At 43.4% G+C, this 18,550-nt stretch overlaps 1 protein-coding gene across 5 annotated transcripts in view; it reads left to right on the top strand.

Moving 5' to 3' along the window:
- cyth1b (cytohesin 1b) overlaps window positions 1-18,550 on the top strand; it is a 250,764-nt gene that overhangs the window by 162,116 nt on the left and 70,098 nt on the right. For all 5 annotated transcript variants that reach the window (XM_080209513.1, XM_080209511.1, XM_080209512.1 and 2 more), the window contains exon 2: window positions 1,355-1,437. In XM_080209513.1, coding sequence (XP_080065639.1) covers window positions 1,355-1,437 — 83 coding nt within the window. The remainder of the gene's footprint in view (window positions 1-1,354; window positions 1,438-18,550) is intronic.

Below are 18,550 nucleotides of genomic sequence, written 5' to 3'. Positions count from 1 at the left end.
AGAAGCCAAGCTTGGGCCCAGCAACAGCGATTAGACTGTGGGCTGTGTGGGAAGTGGGGGTGGGGGAGAAGAGAGGTGGTGGGTGGATGCTTTGTGGAGGCCATAGAAGCAAGCTGAGAGCAGCAGGGGCTGAATGACAGGTTTCTGCACATGCGCAATGGCACCCTTTAGCTGCTCTCATTGTGTGTTTCAGTGTTTTAAGCTCTACCCCCGTCCCTCTGCAAGCAAGAAACCATTTCTGCTTTTTTTTTCATGCACTGAGTGCATAAAATTGCATATTTAAACTCACCCACAAAAAGAATCTGGAACCCTCCCGTTTTCACGCCCTCTCTGGACTTAGAATTATTTTGATAAGATCGCCCCGTGTGGATTTGTCACTGATGTAAGAAATGTTTTCTCGCATCTGTGAGGAATCTGTAATTTGTATCTGAATGTTCTTTTGTACATGCAAAGCCTTAATGAAAACTCTCGCACTGCAGGGACCAGCTAGTTGATTCTCTAAATACCATTGACCAATTGTAATGAATCTACCTGAACGAAGGAATGTCCGGAATTTGCAGTTGCCAGTGCAGTTTAAGTTATTGTGAGCTTTTTCATTTGTACTTTACATAATATGTCATTGGAAAATACGTGGTACTTTCTAGTTCTCCACCACAGCCACCCATTTTAAAAGATATCATCATCCTGTGTTTTTGTTCTGATACCTGAAACAGAAACTCCCAAGGATCTTGAATATTTATTCTCATAACATTTGGCAAACCTGTTTCTGGTAATGCCATTATTTATCTTGGAACTGATAGTGCAGGTTATTGTCTAGGATACCAGGCCATGAATGTAGCATTTCTGTTAATGAATGTGCATTAATGCTGCACTAATATACTTTAACTATTATTGTATTATAATTCTCTGCTCAGCTACTTAATACCTGATTGGTTTGTACTATATATGAGTGGGGCTTAAACATTGAATACCATCATATAGTGACAAAATTGTTCATTTGTTTGAGTTGGAAATGTGAAATCTTCATATCTGCTTATTGCCGATTGCTTAAACATTTGAGTTGGGATTGATATGTATTAGAATAGAGTTGAGTGTGTATGATCTTGCATACATTATTGAAATGAGGGGAAGTATTCGGCTTCATTTTGTTCTTGGCATTTGCTTCAGGCACGTTTGAATAATTAAAATTCAGTTAGGACTGAATGCAAGGCAGAAAGCTTGCAAGGCAGCTTTTGACTTGTTTAAACATAGGTCAGGTGACACAGAAGGTCAGAACAGCTGAGCTTTTCTGACCAGCAGTTGTGCGTACAGCCTTCATCTCACCAACTCACAGTGCTCATGTCTTTACTTACAGTGCCCGCAGACTTGACTCCAGAAGAGGAGATAGAGCTAGAAAGCATCCGACAGCGCAAGCAGGAGCTCCTGGCTGACATTCAGGTAAGCAGCTGAATGTTGACTAAACAAAAAAAAGTCTCAAAGTTTGATTGCTGTTCTTCAACTTCAATTTTGATCCAGTTGCTAAACAGATATGAGTGATTTCCTGAAGGCACAACATTTTCTAAGCATAGAACCAAGAAAAATATTTTTTTAAAATATAGACCTCTGTTCAAGTAAGAGACTCTCCTCTGGTCTATATAGGCCACTTTTTAGAGGAGTAATTACATGATCTTTGTTAGTGTACTTTTGCTGATATGTGTGGCATAAAGCATTGTAAGATTTGGAAATTAATAAGTGACCCTCTGCTTAAGTCACAATGTCATAACAATAGTCTGCATGAAATGCTTACACTGTCTAGAATTTGGAAAATGTTACAAGTACTCAGGAAAATAATACAGCAGTCAGAGTGTGTAACTGATGAGAATGTTTTTGGGATGTTCTTCAGCTGGTTGAGCAAGGTACCTACTTAATATGTTGTGTTATTAGTTTTGTGAATACCTGTGTACACTCATCATTCAAATATTTGGATGAAAGTTTCACTGTAATATTCAACTTTCTAACCGTGATCTATCAAGGTAGGGATGTCTGGCAATTGGCATTATTCATGAATTGCTGCAAAGTGCTTTCTATTACCTGGATTTGAGATAGGATCTGTACGATATTGCTCTGATTGATGGAAATCCATTCAGGTCTTGTACAAAATAGAGTATGAATTATCTGTTTTAATGTTTTAATCCTCTCCCGGCAGCAACATCCTTTTGTGTGCCCGGGCTCCCTTTGCTACCACATCTACCGTATCCATTGCAGATTGAAGTAAAGAGATGTTGAGCAAGAAATTTGACTACACATTTCTCAGTTATTCCATGATAAATATGCCTCCATATGTGGGCAAGAGGGGAACAGTCCGTTCAAGCCAGAAATATACTGCCCTGGAATCCTTATTGACAGGAAATTTAAAAAATGTATGCAGTTCCCACAACTGAAACAGGGGTTAGTCTCTTTTGCCAAAGCAGATAAGAGTGTCCTTTGGCAACCATTGCTGTCTTCACCCATGAAATGATGTGGAGACGCCAGCGTTGCACTGGGGTAAACACAGTAAGAAGCCTGACAACACCAGGTTTAAGTCCAACCGATTTATTTGATAGTAAACTCAGAAGCTTTCGAGGTTCCCCTCTTCTTCAGATGAATGGAGAGTTCTGGCCTCAGACAGAGCATATGAAGGACAGACAGTTTACAGATTACTGATTAGAATGTGAATCTTTACACCTAACCTGCTATTCAAGCCTTAAAGTGGCTAACAATGTGTGTGGAAGGAGCACTGATCACAGGTTAAAGAGATGTGTATTGTCTCCAGACAGTACAGTAAGTGAGGTTTTACAAACCCAGACAAGTCATGAGGGTTACAGATAGTGCGATATGAACCCAAGATCCCTGTTGAGACCGTCCCCATATGGGCGGAACTTGGCTATCAGTCTTTGCTCTGTGACTCTGCGCTGTCGTGTGTCATGAAGGCCGCCTTGGAGAATGCTTACCCGAAGGTCAGAGGCCGAATGCCCGTGACCACTGAAGTGTTCGCCAACAGGAAGGGAACAGTCTTGCCTGGTGATTGTCGAGAAATGTTCATTCATCCATTGTCGTAGCGTCTGCATGGTCTCCCCAATGTACCATGCTTCGGGACATCCTTTCTTGGAACGTATTAGGTAGACAACGTTGGCCCAGTTGCAAGACAATACACATCTCTTTAACCTGTGCTCGGTGCTCCTTCTACTCACATTGTTAACCACTTTTAGACTTGAATAGCAGGTTAGGTGTAAAGATTCGCATTCTAATCAGTAATCTGTAAACTGTCAGTGCTTTATATGCTCTGTCTGAGGCCAGAACTCTTCATTCACCTGACGAAGAGGGGAACCTCGAAAGCTTGTGAGTTTACTGTCAAATAAATCGGTTGGAGTTAAACCTGGTGTTGTCTTCTTACTGTGTTCACCCATGAAAACCAGGTCCACATGCAGAAAATGCACTTCAGGCTGCAAAAGGGAATATATACTAGAAAATGGAGCAGTGGAAGTAATAATGTTCCTTACAACCTCACCTCAAAGAATGCAACTGGCCATTCCTTTGCCTCGCACATGCACCCAATTATCACCCCCTTGCTTGATTGTTTTCATTATTGACCATCCCTATTTCCCAACTTCTAACCCAATCATGTTTCTTTCTGTCTATGTCACTCTCTTGCAGTCCCAACAGTAACCCAACCTTCAGAAGCACTTTGCTTTTTTGCTCTTGACAACTAAACAGCTTATTGTACATGAAGCCAGCAACTCAATATTGGCCATCGCCGTGCTTGCATGGATTTGTAGTCCAGAGTGTGCGCAATAGTTTGGGAGGTACAAATTGTGACTTGATTTCTGACTACAATACCTTCCCGCGAGCAGGGGAACACTGTGTAGTAATTGGAAAATGTCATCAGTCTATTCTGACTGAGTATTGTGTTTGCCTGCATCTGGGCAAAGTGGCAACTGCTACTTGCTGCCTCTACAAATAACAGGAATAGACATTGATTTTACTTGGCAACTAAAGAACTAGTCTTAATTCATTGTAGCTGCTAGTGCTACCACCTAAAAAAAAAAGAACTGCTGCCAACACCTATCATTCTAAGTGAAGGATCCATTGGTCAGTTAGTTTCAACTAAATTTTAATTATTTAACCAGTTTTACAACAGACGTTAAAATAATAATGACACATTGCAAAATGCTTGGTAAGGTTTGATTATAATTTTAAATGAGAATCTCTTGTATTCTATAAATTGCTTGAAAATTATTTTTAATGGATTGGCACCAATTTCCAATTCTGTCAAATTCATAGAAATCCTACAGTACAGGAGGAGGCCATTCGGCCCATCGAGTCTGCACCGATCACAATCCCACCCAGGCCCTACCCCCATACCCAAATACATTTACCCAATAATCCTTCTAACCTACACACCTCAGGACACTAAGGGACAATTTACCATGACCAATCAACCTAACCTGCACATCTTTGGACTGTTGGAGGAAACCCACGCAGACCAGAGGAGAATGTGCAAACTCCACACAGCTATGGAAAATAATTTAGACAGCTGTTTCTCAAAAAGACAACATTCAAAGTACAATCGACTGCTCGCATTTTCCATTTTTTTGGGATGCTGCTTTTATTTTCCTATACATCAAGCCAGAAGGTTTTAACTTCACTCCAAAGAATGGATATTTAATCTAGGCTGACTTCTCTGTGCAGTACTGAGAGTTTGTTGCATTCTTGGAGATGCCATCTTTCAGGTAAGATGTTGTGGATGTAAAGAAATACCATGGCACTACTTGAAGAACGCTAAGAAATCTCTCAACTCTGGGTTAAAGTCCAACAGATTTATTTGGGATCACGAGCTTTAGGAGCGCTGCTTTTTCATCAGGTGATTCCACATAAACCTGTTGGACTTAAACCTGGTGTTGTAAGACTTCTTACTGTGCCCACCCCAGTCCAAAGCCAGCATCTCCACCTCGTGGCTAATTGAAGATCATCAAGGGAATTTTGGCCAACATTTATCCTTGAACCAGCATCACTCGAACAGATTATCTAGTTACTTACTTACTGTTTATGGATCTTATTGTGTGCAATTGGTTGCCATATTTGCTTCCAAAATCAAAAGCACATAATTTACTTTGAAGTGTTTTAAGATTTCTAAAGATTGTGAAAAGCGTATTTCTTTCTTGGTATCTGTCGCTGAGGAGTGGGCAATCTGGACAAAAATCATCAAGGCAAAGTCCTTGAATATTAGTCAATTTTGATATTCAAAATAATGGAGTTCTTCCAATTTTCAGCCCTGTAAATCAGCTATTTTTGAATTCATTTATTCATTACAACTTGCTTTTCTTGTCCTTTTTAGGTACAGGGTAATAATCTCTAGATCTGACTAGAATGGGTATGTTGTTTCTATAGCTGATATCAAATAATACATTTTACAACAAATATATACACATGCTGTTTATGATAGGGTAGTTGGTTGAGCAGATGTATTCAGTTAAAATAAGCAGTGACAGCTTTATTGTGAACCTTTGCGCCTGGTTTGAAGAATCTTATTGAAATTAGGTTAGAGGATGATTTAAGCTCTTGCTTGGGGGATATATGTGTAGAAATATTATTCACAGAGTTACTTGTCCTTTCCATGGGGAAATAAAGTATCCAACAGAGCTTGTGTCATTTAAGATTTGGTTGCCCTTGGATATGAAAGTAAGAATTCAATATGAATATGCTAATTTTCTTCTTTCGTGTTCCCTCTGTTGAAATCCATATCATTTTGTAAGCAAATCTAATCCACCTATTTTAATTGATTTTCTAAAGTTAGAATTCTAGCAGTAGAAACCAAAATTGTGCTTTGACTTTGCATAGTTAATAGTTAAGGTTAATAATGCCTACAGTGACAAATTTGGCAAGTTACACCACCTTGAATGTATTTCTTGTAAATGCGTTTCTCTTTGAAATAGCTCAAACAGAAGATATAGATAATAATTTGAGGAAGTAGCAAGCATGGTTTGACTAGGCCACAGCTACTCTTATCTTCTAGTTTGACTGTTCTGATTTGATTTCTGATCCTCATGAACTAAGTATTTTGGATCACCAATGACTGAAAGTCTCAGAGAATCCATTTAGCCAGCAGCTTCTGCTCTTAATGCTGAAGAACAACAAAATTTGGAAGCAGGTAAGAACATAAGAACATAAGAAATAGGAGCAGGAGTAGGCCATCTAGCCCTTCGAGCCTGCCCCGCCATTCAATAAGATCATGGCTGATCTGTCGCTGCTCAGTTCCACTTTCCCGCCCTCTCCCCATAATCCTTAATCCCCTCTCTTATCAAAAACCCATCAACCCGCGTCTTAAAAATATTTAGCGAGGCAGCCTCCACCACTTCAACGGGCAGAGAATTCCAGAGATTCACCACCCTTTGAGTGAAGAAGTTCCTCCTCAACTCCGTTCTAAACCGCCCCCCGCTTTATCTTGAGGCTGTGCCCCCTAGTCCTACTGTCTTTTTTGAGCAGGAAGAGTCTCTCCACCTCTATCCTATCCATCCCATTCATCATCTTATATGTCTCAATGAGATCTCCCCTCATTCTTCTAAACTCTAACGAGTACAAGCCCAGTTTATTCAGCCTCTCCTCATAGCTCAACCCCCTCAACTCCGGTATCAGCCTAGTAAACCTCCTCTGCACTCCCTCCAAGGCCAAAATATCTTTGCGCAGGTGTGGCGCCCAAAACTGCACACAGTACTCCAGCTGCGGCCTCACCAATGCCCTATACAGCTGCAGCAAGACCTCCCTACTTTTATATTCAATCCCCCTCGCTATGAAGGCCAGCATCCCATTCGCCTTCCTGACCACCTGCTGCACCTGCAAGCTGGGTTTTTGCGACTCATGCACAAGGACCCCGAGGTCCCTCTGCACCGTCGCCTGCTGCAGTTTTTCGCCCCGTAAGTAATAATCCTTCCTACCATTCTTCCTACCAAAGTGGACCACCTCACACTTGCCAACATTAAATTCCATTTGCCATTTCCTGGCCCATTCGCCCAGCCTATCTAAATCCTTCTGCAGACTCTCCACACCCTCCGCACAATTTGCCGTTCCCCCAATCTTGGTGTCATCAGCAAATTTCGACACCCTACACTCGGTTCCCGCCTCCAGATCATCTATATAAATGGTAAAAAGCTGAGGCCCCAGCACCGACCCCGGGGCACTCCACTAGTCACCATCCACCAATCCGAATAGCACCCGTTGACCCACACTGTCTGCCTCCTATTTGACAACCAATCCTCTATCCACGGTAACACCCTACCCCCAACTCAATGTCCCTCGACCTTCTGCAATAACCTCTTGTGAGGTACTTTGTCAAACGCCTTCTGAAAATCTAGAAAGACCACATCCACCGGCTCTCCTCTATCCACCGCCCTAGACACATCCTCATAGAACTCCAGTAAATTTGTCAGACACGACTTCCCTTTAATGAAACCGTGCTGCGTCTGCTCTATCAAGCAATTCCCTTCAAGATGCCTCACAATTTCCTCCTTAATGACAGATTCTAACATTTTACCTACCACAGACATTAAACTAACCGGCCTATAATTCCCCGCCTTTTGCCTGGCACCCTTAAACAACGGCGTAACATTAGCCGTCTTCCAATCATCCGGCACTTCCCCGGAATCCAGCGACGTCTGGAAAATAACCACCAAGGCATCCACTATCACCTCCGCCATTTCTTTCAGACCCTCGAATGCATTCCATCCGGTCCTGGGGACTTGTCCACAATCAGCCCCTCCAGTCTGTCGAGCACCGCCTCTCTAGTAACAGTAATGTCATTAAGACCCTCCAGTCCTACCACCTTTCCATCGCTAACACCCGGCAAATTATTCACGTCCTCCTCCGTGAAGACAGAAACAAAAAAGTTATTCAATACCTTAGCCATATCCCCATCCCCTACCACTAGGTCCCCTTTCTCATCCTCTAAAGGACCAACATTCACCCTAGCCAGCCTCTTCCTTTTTATATATTTATAAAAACTTTTGCTATCCTTTTTTATATTAAGCGCTAGCCCAGCTTCATAGTTTCTCCTACCCTTCTTTATCAACTTCTTTGTCAATCTTTGTTGACATTTAAACCTCTCCCAATCCTCTTCTCGCCCACTACTCTTAGCTACTCTAAATTCCTCCGCTTTTAGTTTAACACTTTCCTTCACCTCCTTCGTTATCCACGGCTTATTACCTCTCCTCCTACTATCCTTTTTGACCATCGGAATAAATTTCTGCTGAGCACCAAGAAAGACCTCCTTAAAGATCCCCCACTGCTCCTCAACAGACCCTCCCTCCAACGCGCTCCCCCAGTCCACATTCGCCAATTCTTCTCTCATCCTACCGTACTCCCCTCTATTCAAACAAAGGACGCGTGTCCGGGAACCCACTTTCTCCTCCTCCATCTGCACCAGAAACTCCACCATACAATGATCGCTCTCCCCAAGAGGATCCTTCACCACAAGGTCCCTAATTCTACCCGCCTCATTACATAGCACCAGATCCAAGATAGCTCGCTCCCTCGTCGGCTCCAACACACACTGTTCGAGGAAACTATCCCGGCAGCATTCCAAGAACTCTTCCTCGAGCCCCCCGCGTCCAACATGGGTCGACCAATCAATATGCAGATTGAAATCCCCCATAACTACGGCCGTCCCATTCCTGCACGCCGCACTTATTTGCACGTTAACAGCCCGCCCCACCTCCAGATCATTATTCGGGGGCCTATAGACGACACCCACCAGCGTCTTCCTCCCTTTGCTGTTCCTAATCTCCACCCACAACGATTCCACCCTCTGCTCCTTGGCCCCAATATCATCCCTTGCTACCACCGTGATGCTATCCTTAATCAGCAGAGCTACGCACCCCCCTTTTCCCTCCTGCCTATCCTTCCTAAACACTTGATAGCCCTGTACATTCAGCTCCCAGTCCCTGTCACCCTGCAGCCACGTCTCTGTAATGGCCACCAGATCATATCCATTTGTGCTGATCTGCGCCACCAGCTCATCCACTTTATTCCGAATGCTTCGTGCATTCAGATAAAGCGCTTTCATCCCAGCCTTCACCTGGACCCTATTTGCCGTAACGCCACCAACCATACTCACGCCCCCTACTCCCTCTATTATTGGGACATCCTCGGCCTCTTCCCTTACCTGTACCCTCTCCTTAACTTTAGACCTCGTAACATCACCTACCCTCGCACCCTTCCCCCCCCCCCCTAATTAGTTTAAAGCCCTGTCTACAGTCCTCTTTACTCGATTCGCCAGCACTCTGGTCCCAGCACGGTTCAGACCAACCCCAACCCGCCCGAACAGGTCCCACCTACCCCAATACTGGTGCCAATGCCCCATAAATTCAAACCCATTCCTCCCACACCAATCCCTGAGCCACCCATTCACTTCCTTAATCCTGTCAACCCTACGCCCGTCTGCACTCGGTTCAGGCAGTAGCCCAGAGATAACCACCTTGTCGGTTCTACTTTTTAATTCCATTCCCAGCTTTTCATACTCCCTCTCCAGATCCTCAGTCTGCATTTTGCCTACGTCGTCGGCACCCACATGCACCACAACGACCGGATTCTCACCCTCCCACTCCAGGTTCCTCTGCAGCCCAGCTGCGACATCCCGTACCCGAGCACCAGGCAGACAACACACCCTTCTGTGCACTTATGCTGATAAGAGTAACAAGCTTGAGAGGCACATAGTACCACCTTGGTTTCACTCACTTCCAATCCCAAACAAGTTCAAGGTACCCACCATTATTAGTACCATCCTCAGAAATTTGTACGAAAAGAAAGATATGCCATAAGTTTTGACATGCCACAAATTGCTTGATTTTTTTGCATTACGCTGTCAGCTTCACCAAACCTGGAAAACATTGCCATATTTCTGTGAGCCTGACTTTGTGTCATGAAATTGGTGCATTTATGGCATTAATGCAAACTAATTTCACCAGTGCTGTTTAGGGCTGACCATAGTGTAAGGACCCTGTTAGTGATGTGATTTATGGTCTTGACATGACACTTAATTTTGAAGGACCAGAAAATGAACAACAAAACTGTGGATTCTCACTCCAACAGGTAGTAAATTATTCCTAGAGATTTTTCTTTTCCTCTCTGTTTCTTATTTTCCCTCACTGTTTAGTCCACTGTTTTTCTATCCCTCCTTTTACTTATCTTTCTGTTTCTAATTTGACTCCAATTCAACATATTTCCTTCTCTGTTATTTATAGTCATAGAGGTTTACAGCATGGAAATGGACCCTTTGGCCCAACGTGTCCATGCCACCCCTTTTTGAAAACCCCTAAGCTAATCCCAATTGCCCACATTTGGCCCATATCCCTCTATACCCATTGTACCCATGTAACTGCCTAAATGCTTTTTAAAAGACAAAATTGTACCCGCCTCTACTAATACCTCTGGCAGCTTGTTCCAGACACTCACCACCCTCTGTGTGAAGAAATTGCCCCTCTTGTCACTTTTGTATCTCCAACCACCACCCCCGCCCCCCCCACCTCACCTTAAACATATGCCCTCTAGTTTTAGACTCCCCTATCTTTGGGAAAAGATATTGACTGTCTAGCTGATCTGTGCTCCTTATTATTTTATAGACCTCTATAAGGTCACCCCTCAGCGTCCTATGCTCCAGAGAAAAAAGTCCCAGTCTATCCAGCCTCTCCTTTATAACTTAATCCATCAAGTCCTGGTAGCATCCTAGTAAATCTTTTCTGCACTCTTTCTAGTTTAATAATATCCTTTCGATAATAGGGTGACCAGAATTGCACACAGTATTCCAAGTGTGGGCTTATCAATGTCTTGTACAACTTCAACAAGGCATTCCAACTCCTGTATTCAGTGTTCTGACCGATGAAACCAAGTATGCTGAATGCCGCCTTCACCACTCTATCTACCTGTGACTCCACTTTCAAGGAGCTATGAACATGTACCCCTTGATCTCTTTGTTCTGTAATTCTCCCCAATGCCCTACCATTAATTGAGTAAGTCCTGCCCTGGTTCAATGTACCAAAATGAATCACTTCGCATTTGTCTAAATTAAACTCCAACTGCCATTCGTCAGCCCAATTGATCAAGATACCGTTGCAATTGGAGATAACTTCACTGTCCACTATGTCACCAATCTTAGTGTCATCTGCAAATTTGCTCACCACGCCTCCTATATTCTCATCCAAATCATTAATATAAATGACAAATTACTGTGGATGTAGCACTGATCCCTGAGGCACACCACTGGTCACAGGCCTCCAGTTTGAAAAACAATTCTCTAAACCACCCTCTGGCTTCTGTCAAACAGCCAATTTTGTATTCATTTAGATACCTCACCTTGGATCTCCTGAGATTCAACCTTATGCAACAACCTATTATGCTGTATCTTGTCAAAGTCCTTGCTAAAGTCCATGTATTCAACATCAACTGCACTGCCCTCATCTACCTTCTTGGTTACCCCTTCAAAAAACTCAGTCAAATTTGTGAGATATGATCTTTCACTCACAAAGCCATGCTGACTGTCCCTAATCAGTACTTGCATCTCTAAATGCCTGTAAAGCCTGTCTCTCAAAATACCTTCCAATAATTTACCCACCACAGATGTGAGGCTTACTGGCCTGTTGTTCCCAGGCTTTTCCCTGCAGCCCTTTTTAAACAAAGGCACAACATTTGCCACTCTCCAATCTTCAGGCACCTCACCTGTGATTTGTCCTGCTTCTCTCTCTCTTCCTTTTCTTAACAGGGTAAAGAGAGAAACCATTGGACTCACTGGTCCTTTTATCGCACTACTCTGTTATTAACTCTCATTTCCAGCAGTTTGTGACACTGATGATGGCTTGAATATTTCAGTGGCAACAACAGTGAATGCTGAGATGTTCTCCACTCTTGCCTTTCGGACCATGAGTAAGTATTGATCCACACAGCTGTGCAACACCTAACCAGAAAGTTTAAATATCCTATGGGCAGAATTACACAGCCTGGGCCACTTCGAGAATGTTTTCAACACTGATCTTATTGTCGGAGATTTGAGCTTGATGCACCATACTGACCCAGATATTTACCCCATATTTCTCCAGATGGTAATCCCAGGCAGCAGATGTGTCAAGAATGCCTAAAACGCCAACCTTGACAATGCTTGCACTCTCCACAACTCTGATGATGCTCACCTCCCTCAATAACCCTCTTGACAGTTTTCACCCCCCCCCCCCCCCCACCACCCCGTGCAACAGTGGTCATGCTGCCCCAACCTGAAGCGATGATAATGCCCATTATGTGCCCAATAATACTCACCCTCCCTTTACAATGACCATGCTCACCCTCCCCTCACTACCTACCCAACAATGCTTACCGTCACCTGCCTCCCAGCAATGCTCATCCCCTCATGCCTCCTAAAATGTTCAACTCCACTTGACCATGCTCAGCCCTGTCCTTCACTGCACCCCCAAAATGCTCACTGCTCCACTTGCCTGACAAGTCTCACCCCATTCACCTGATGATGCTCGCCCACCTCTCTACCCACCCAATAATACTTGCCTTCTCAAACCCCTGAAAATGCTCACCTCCCCTACTACCTGCCTGACAAGTTCACTCTTGGCATTGCACATGCCCTCATTCCCTACCTTGATGATGCTCATTCTGCACATCCACACTTTCTGGGAGCAATGATATGGTTTGGGTTTCTCAACCTTGATATAAATTAATTCAAATAACAGATTCCCTGCTACAGAAACCTATTTCTGTAATTAGAACTTTCTTTTAATTTGATGGTTTGTGTACATCGTGTTCATAAGTTAGTGTCAATAAATTGCTTAAAATGCAGTTTCTTTACATCTGAGTGAACAGATCACATCCAAATTTGGTTTTTCGATTTATGGTTCACATTTAATTAGAATCAATAGGAACAAATAATAAAAAAATGTCAATGCGATGAGATCGATGTAAACAAACAATTTTACACTAACCCATAATTATGGTAACTTCACTGGTGCCTACTAAAACTATAGTTTCAGCAAAAACTATATGAATAAGCTCTGTTGTTGTACAGTGTAGATCTTGCCATGTCATTTCCTTTTATCCTGTTTGCATTTGCTGCTATGAGAATCTTTAGGAACATTCCTTTCAATTCAATAAGTCATGCTGTACTTAATTTTATGAACAGAGAATATTTTGTGGAATGTGATTTTAGTTTTTGTGAATTTTCTGGAAACTGAAGTTACAAAACAATAAATAGAAAAGCCTTCAGCGTACATTATTGAATTTGGAAGGCACAATAAAGAAAGCGGTGATAATTCTGGTTTCTGGTGATAGTGAATGAGGTTCAACACGTGCACACCCCACTCCACCCCCATGTGTGCACACGCACCAGTCAACGTCCCTCTCCTCCACATGTGCACTTACCAACCAACACCCCCAGGTACCCACACACTAACTGACACACCCCCACGAACGCATGCACCAACCAACCTCACTTTCCCCCCACCACAAGCACGCAATCCAAACGACCCATTCCACGGGCGCACACACACATCAACCAACATCTGCACACACACAGCGCAAACACACCAAACGACCGCCCCCACACCTACACAGACACCAATCAACCAGTCCCCCCCACACACATAGCAATCAACCTCCCCCATGCACACCAACCAACCCCACGAACGCCCACGTGTGCACACACACCACCACAAGCACACACAAATATATGCACACCATCATACGCAATACAGTAAGAGAAATGAGTTTTGCTTCTATGAATATTAAAACCAAACCATAGTTATCTATTGACATGGATGTCAGAGTTCAGTGGGAAGACTACTTTCACTCAGGAGTTCAATCCAGGCATGTTCAGGATTGATTGTGCTTTTTGTAGTTTTCTTCAGAATAAGAAAGATGCATCAAGTTGAGGAACACAGTATTGATAATACTTGAAACCAGGGGACGAATTTGCTTCTGCAGGCAAATTGAGCTCATTTCCTGAATAGGTTTTGAGGAGGCCTGACAATTTAACCTTGCTGCTTGGTCAGAAGACTAGATGTTAAAGCCATGTGTCTGCAGTGTTGTTACTGCTGTATTCTGCAGTGTTGTCTCCAAGAAAACAGGATTATAATTTCAATGCTTTCAGAAATGAAGGTGTTTCATTGATACACAATGGGAAGCAATCAGTATTCTATTCAGATTAACAAAGTAGCTTCCACCTCCCCGATCCAAACCTTCAACATACAATGGAGGTAGACGGGCCTTCTCAGCACTTCCTTGTGCATAATCAGTTTTGGAGTGAGTCCTGACAATGGCAGGTTGGACAATTTGGTATGATTTATTATTGTTACAGTATTGGGATACAGCGAAAAGTATTGTTTCTTGCGTGCAGTACAGACAACACACATAGGGGAGTACATGGGGGAGAAAGAAAGGAGAGGGAGCAGAATGTAGTGTTACAGTCATAGCTAGGGTGTACAGTAAGGTCAACTTAGTGCGATGTAGGTCCATTCAAAAGTCTGATGGTAGCAGGGAAGAAGCTGTTCTTGAGTCAGTTGGTACGTAACCCCAGACTTTTGTGCCATTTTCCAAATGGAAGAAAGTGGAAGAGAGTATGTAGAGGGTGCGTGGGGTCCTTAATTATGCTGGCTGGTTTTCCAAGGCAGCGGTCCACAAGGCTGTGGTCAATGTACTTCACTTTTAGAAACTTCCAGAAACTTGGCCAACCCAAAAATCAGGTAACATGTAACAACCGTTTTAAAGCCCAACAATGTCCATTTTTTAAAAATTTTTTAAAACAATTTGTAATCATGTGTCTAATTGACATGATAATCATTTAAAATCTGAAATTTCTTCCAAATGGTTGGTACACCTTTTTGGATTTGCTCATTTATGTCAAGTCTAGAATAAAATATTTCTGGTTATTCAGAATTTTGGATCTTGCAAAACCATATATTAATTGCCTTTAAATTATTGTTTGTATGAGCGCCTGGCCTATTAATGTTATGTTGTCAGTTTTAACAGGCAATGACCAATTTGTATTGTAATATTGTACATTATTTCTAGTTCTTGGGATTATAATGAAAATTTCTACTAAAATAACAACAGAAAGTTCAATAGAACTTTGAATGCACCCTCAATTTAATTAACTTAAAAGCTTGAAACTTGTTCAGTAGTGTATTTTCCTCACATTTACTCCATCTATGTCTTTGATTTTAAATACTACTATCCGATCTCCTCTAAGCCTTCCCTGCTACAAAGAGAGCAATCCCAGATACTCCAGTCTATCCATGTAACTGAAATCTTGATTCCCTGGAATCATTCTAGTAAATATCTTCTAGATCCTCACCAAAACTGCGTTAAAGCTGTGTGCCCAGGATAGGAAACAATGGGTTAATTTTCCCTTGGAACTAGAATTGGAGTTTGGATGCATGTGGGTAGTTAAATCCCCTAAAAGTGATGTCGGGTTTGGATTCCACCATCATTTCACTCGCATCCGAGTTTTGCTGGAATTGAAAAGATCCTGGGAACCGCCATGCAACTATTGGGTAAGTGATTAAAATATTCGCTTAGGTTGATTCAGAACATTTTAAACTCTCATTTCTGGCTATAACAGCCAGGCACCTGCTTTTCAATCCCTCAGTAACTCTCCAGGATCACTGAAGCAGGAACACAAAGTGAAACTGAAATGTTCTAGCCATGGCCAAGTGAGCAGAAGCTGTACATATCACATATTCTCTTAGAGAGTATTTTTGATGCTTAAAAAAAATGATTGCTAACTTGGAAGGCACTTTACCTGTCCAGCACTTCATGGACCTTCAGCTGCACTTCCCTGCTGCCAGGTTTCACCACAACGTGGCTTTGGTGCCAGGATAAGAGGATAAGCAGCAGCTGGAGCAACACCAGCTGCCTTGTCTTCAGTCGTACTTCCATCGTTCAGATAGCATAGATGAAGAAATGCAATTTGAAGGAGATGAGAGCTCCCAAGATAGAGTTTACAGGTGGAGAATCAAAGCTGTTCACATGTCTGAACACAAGCGACAGGTTGTGAATAACATCTGCAGCTTCCTGCAACAAGTCTGCCTCAGTAGAGAAGATGGGCCTGTAGGAGGGAGTTCAAAAGGGGAGTTAGAAGGGCAAAAAGGGGGCATGAAATGGCTTTGGCGGATAGGATTAAGGAAAATCCAAAGGCATTTTACTCTTATATTAGGAACGAAAGGGTGGTTAGAGGGAAAATCGGTCCTCTTAGGGACAGAGGAGGGGAATTGTGCTTAGAGTCTGAGGGAATGGGGGAGATCCTGAATGAATACTTTGCGTCAGTATTCACGAAGGAGACGGGCTTGGTGTCTTGTACTGTCTTGGAGGGAGCTGTAGACCAGTTGAAAGAAATGTCCATTACGAGGGAGTAAGTGTTAGGGTTTTTAGGCAGCATAAAAACTGATAAAGCTCTGGGGCCTGATGGCATTTATCCCAGACTGCTTAGGGAGGTGAGAGATGAAATTACTGGGCCTCTGACGCAAATCTTTGTCTCTTCTTTGGACACAGGTGAAGTCCCAGAGGACTGGAGGATAGCTAATGTGGTACCGCTGTTTAAAAAGGGCAGTAGGGATAACCCTGGTAATTATAGGCTGGTGAGTTTGACGTCAGTGGTAGGAAAGTTGTTGGAAAAAATTCTTAGGGATAGGATGTATACGCATTTGGAGCATTGTGATCTGGTTAGGGATACGCAGCATGGCTTTGTTAAGGGGAGGCCTTGCCTTACGAATCTGGTAGAATTTTTTGAGGAGGTGACAAAAACGGTTGACGAAGGACGAGCCGTTGATGTCGTCTGTATGGATTTCAGTAAGGCGTTTGACAAAGTCCCTCATGGTAGGTTGGTTGAAAAGGTTAAGGCTCATGGGATACAGGGACAGGTATCTAGATGGATTGAAAACTGGCTGGGTAACAGGAGACAGAGAGTAGTAGTGGAAGGGTCCTTTTCTAGCTGGAGGTTTGTTACCAGTGGTGTGCTGCAGGGCTCAGTACTGGGACCTCTTCTATTCGTAATATATATAAATGACTTGGAAGAGGGCGTACGTGGTGTGATCAGCAAGTTTGCAGATGACACAAAGATGGCAGGATTGGTGGACAGTGAGGAGGAGTGTCAGGCAACACAGCAGGATATAGATAGGCTGGTATGTTGGGCAGATAAATGGCAGATGGAATTTAATCCTGATAAATGCGAGGTGATGCATTTTGGAAGGAATAATGTAGAGGGGAGTTACATGATAAAGGGTCGACCTATTAAGAGTATAGAAATGCAGAGGGACCTGGGAGTGCAAGTGCACAAGTTTTTGAAGGTGGCAACACAGGTGGAGAATGTTGCGAAGAAAGCTTATGGTACGCTAGCCTTTATAGGAAGGGGTATAGGTACAAGAGCTGGGGTCTAATGCTGCAGTTGTACAGAACGTTGGTTAGACCGCATTTGGAGCACTGTGTCCAGTTCTGGTCACCTTACTACCGGAAGGACATGGAGACCCTGGAGAGAGAGTGCAGAGGAGGTTTACCAGGATGCTGCCTGGTATGGAAGGACTGGGTTATGAGGAAAGATTGGGTAAATTGGGGCTGTTTTCCTTAGAAAGATGGAGATTGAGGGGGGAATCTAATACAAGTGTATAAGATAATGAAGGGTATAGATAGAGTAAACAGTGGCAGGCTTTTTCCTGGATTGGAGACAAATATCACGAGGGGCCACGGGCTTAAGGTGAGGGGGAGAGGTATAATTTGGATACTGGAGGGAGGTTTTTCACACAGAGGGTTGTGGGGGTATGGAATGCACTGCCAAGTAAGGTGGTGGAGGCAGGCATGCTGGACTTGTTTAAGGTTTACTTAGATAGACACATGAGCGAAATCGAGATGGAGGGTTATAGGAGACTGTTTTAAATAAGGATCAGAGCCTCGGGACGTTCCTGGAAATCAACTGTTACATGTGTTGATGTTTTTCTCTTTTACTCCGCAGGTGCGTCGGTCCACCTTGTTGTTTAACGAGGGGCATACACACAGTGGGTCATGCTTGGGCTGCTCTTGGATGTTTCGAGAGTAGCCTAGTACTTCGCGTCTTTTGTGTATGCTTAAAACTGGACCAGCAGATGGGCACCACGACAGCTCAGTGACTATCACTGTTTGCTGTGCAGATACATGGATTTGGGCCAGTGTCTGTGGGAGTTTGCACATTCTCCCTGTGGTTGCGTGGGTTTCCTCCGGGTGCTCCAGTTTCCTCCCACACCCCAAAGATGTGCTCTTAGGCTGATTGGTGTAACAAATTGTCCCTAAATTATTCTCCCCTTAATCTGGTTTCCAATGGGGATAACATAAGCATAGACATGGGTCAAGGGTGGAGGAGGAAAAACACATTGTTAAGATGGCGGCGTGGGCTCGATGGGCCGAAGGGCCTGTTTCCCGTGCTGTGTTGTTCTTTGTTCTATTGCCAGTGTGGGGCCTATCATTGGTCAACCAGCAACCCACCCCCATCATAACCATACCTGTGACTCTGTATCCCTAAGTTTGCATG

Source organism: Carcharhinus amblyrhynchos, chromosome 21, assembly GCF_965287045.1.
Source record: "Carcharhinus amblyrhynchos chromosome 21, sCarAmb.v2.hapA, whole genome shotgun sequence".
NCBI classification, from domain to species: domain Eukaryota; kingdom Metazoa; phylum Chordata; class Chondrichthyes; order Carcharhiniformes; family Carcharhinidae; genus Carcharhinus; species Carcharhinus amblyrhynchos.
The sequence above is the reverse complement of the archived record's forward strand: the minus strand, read 5'-3'. Positions and strand labels throughout refer to the sequence as shown.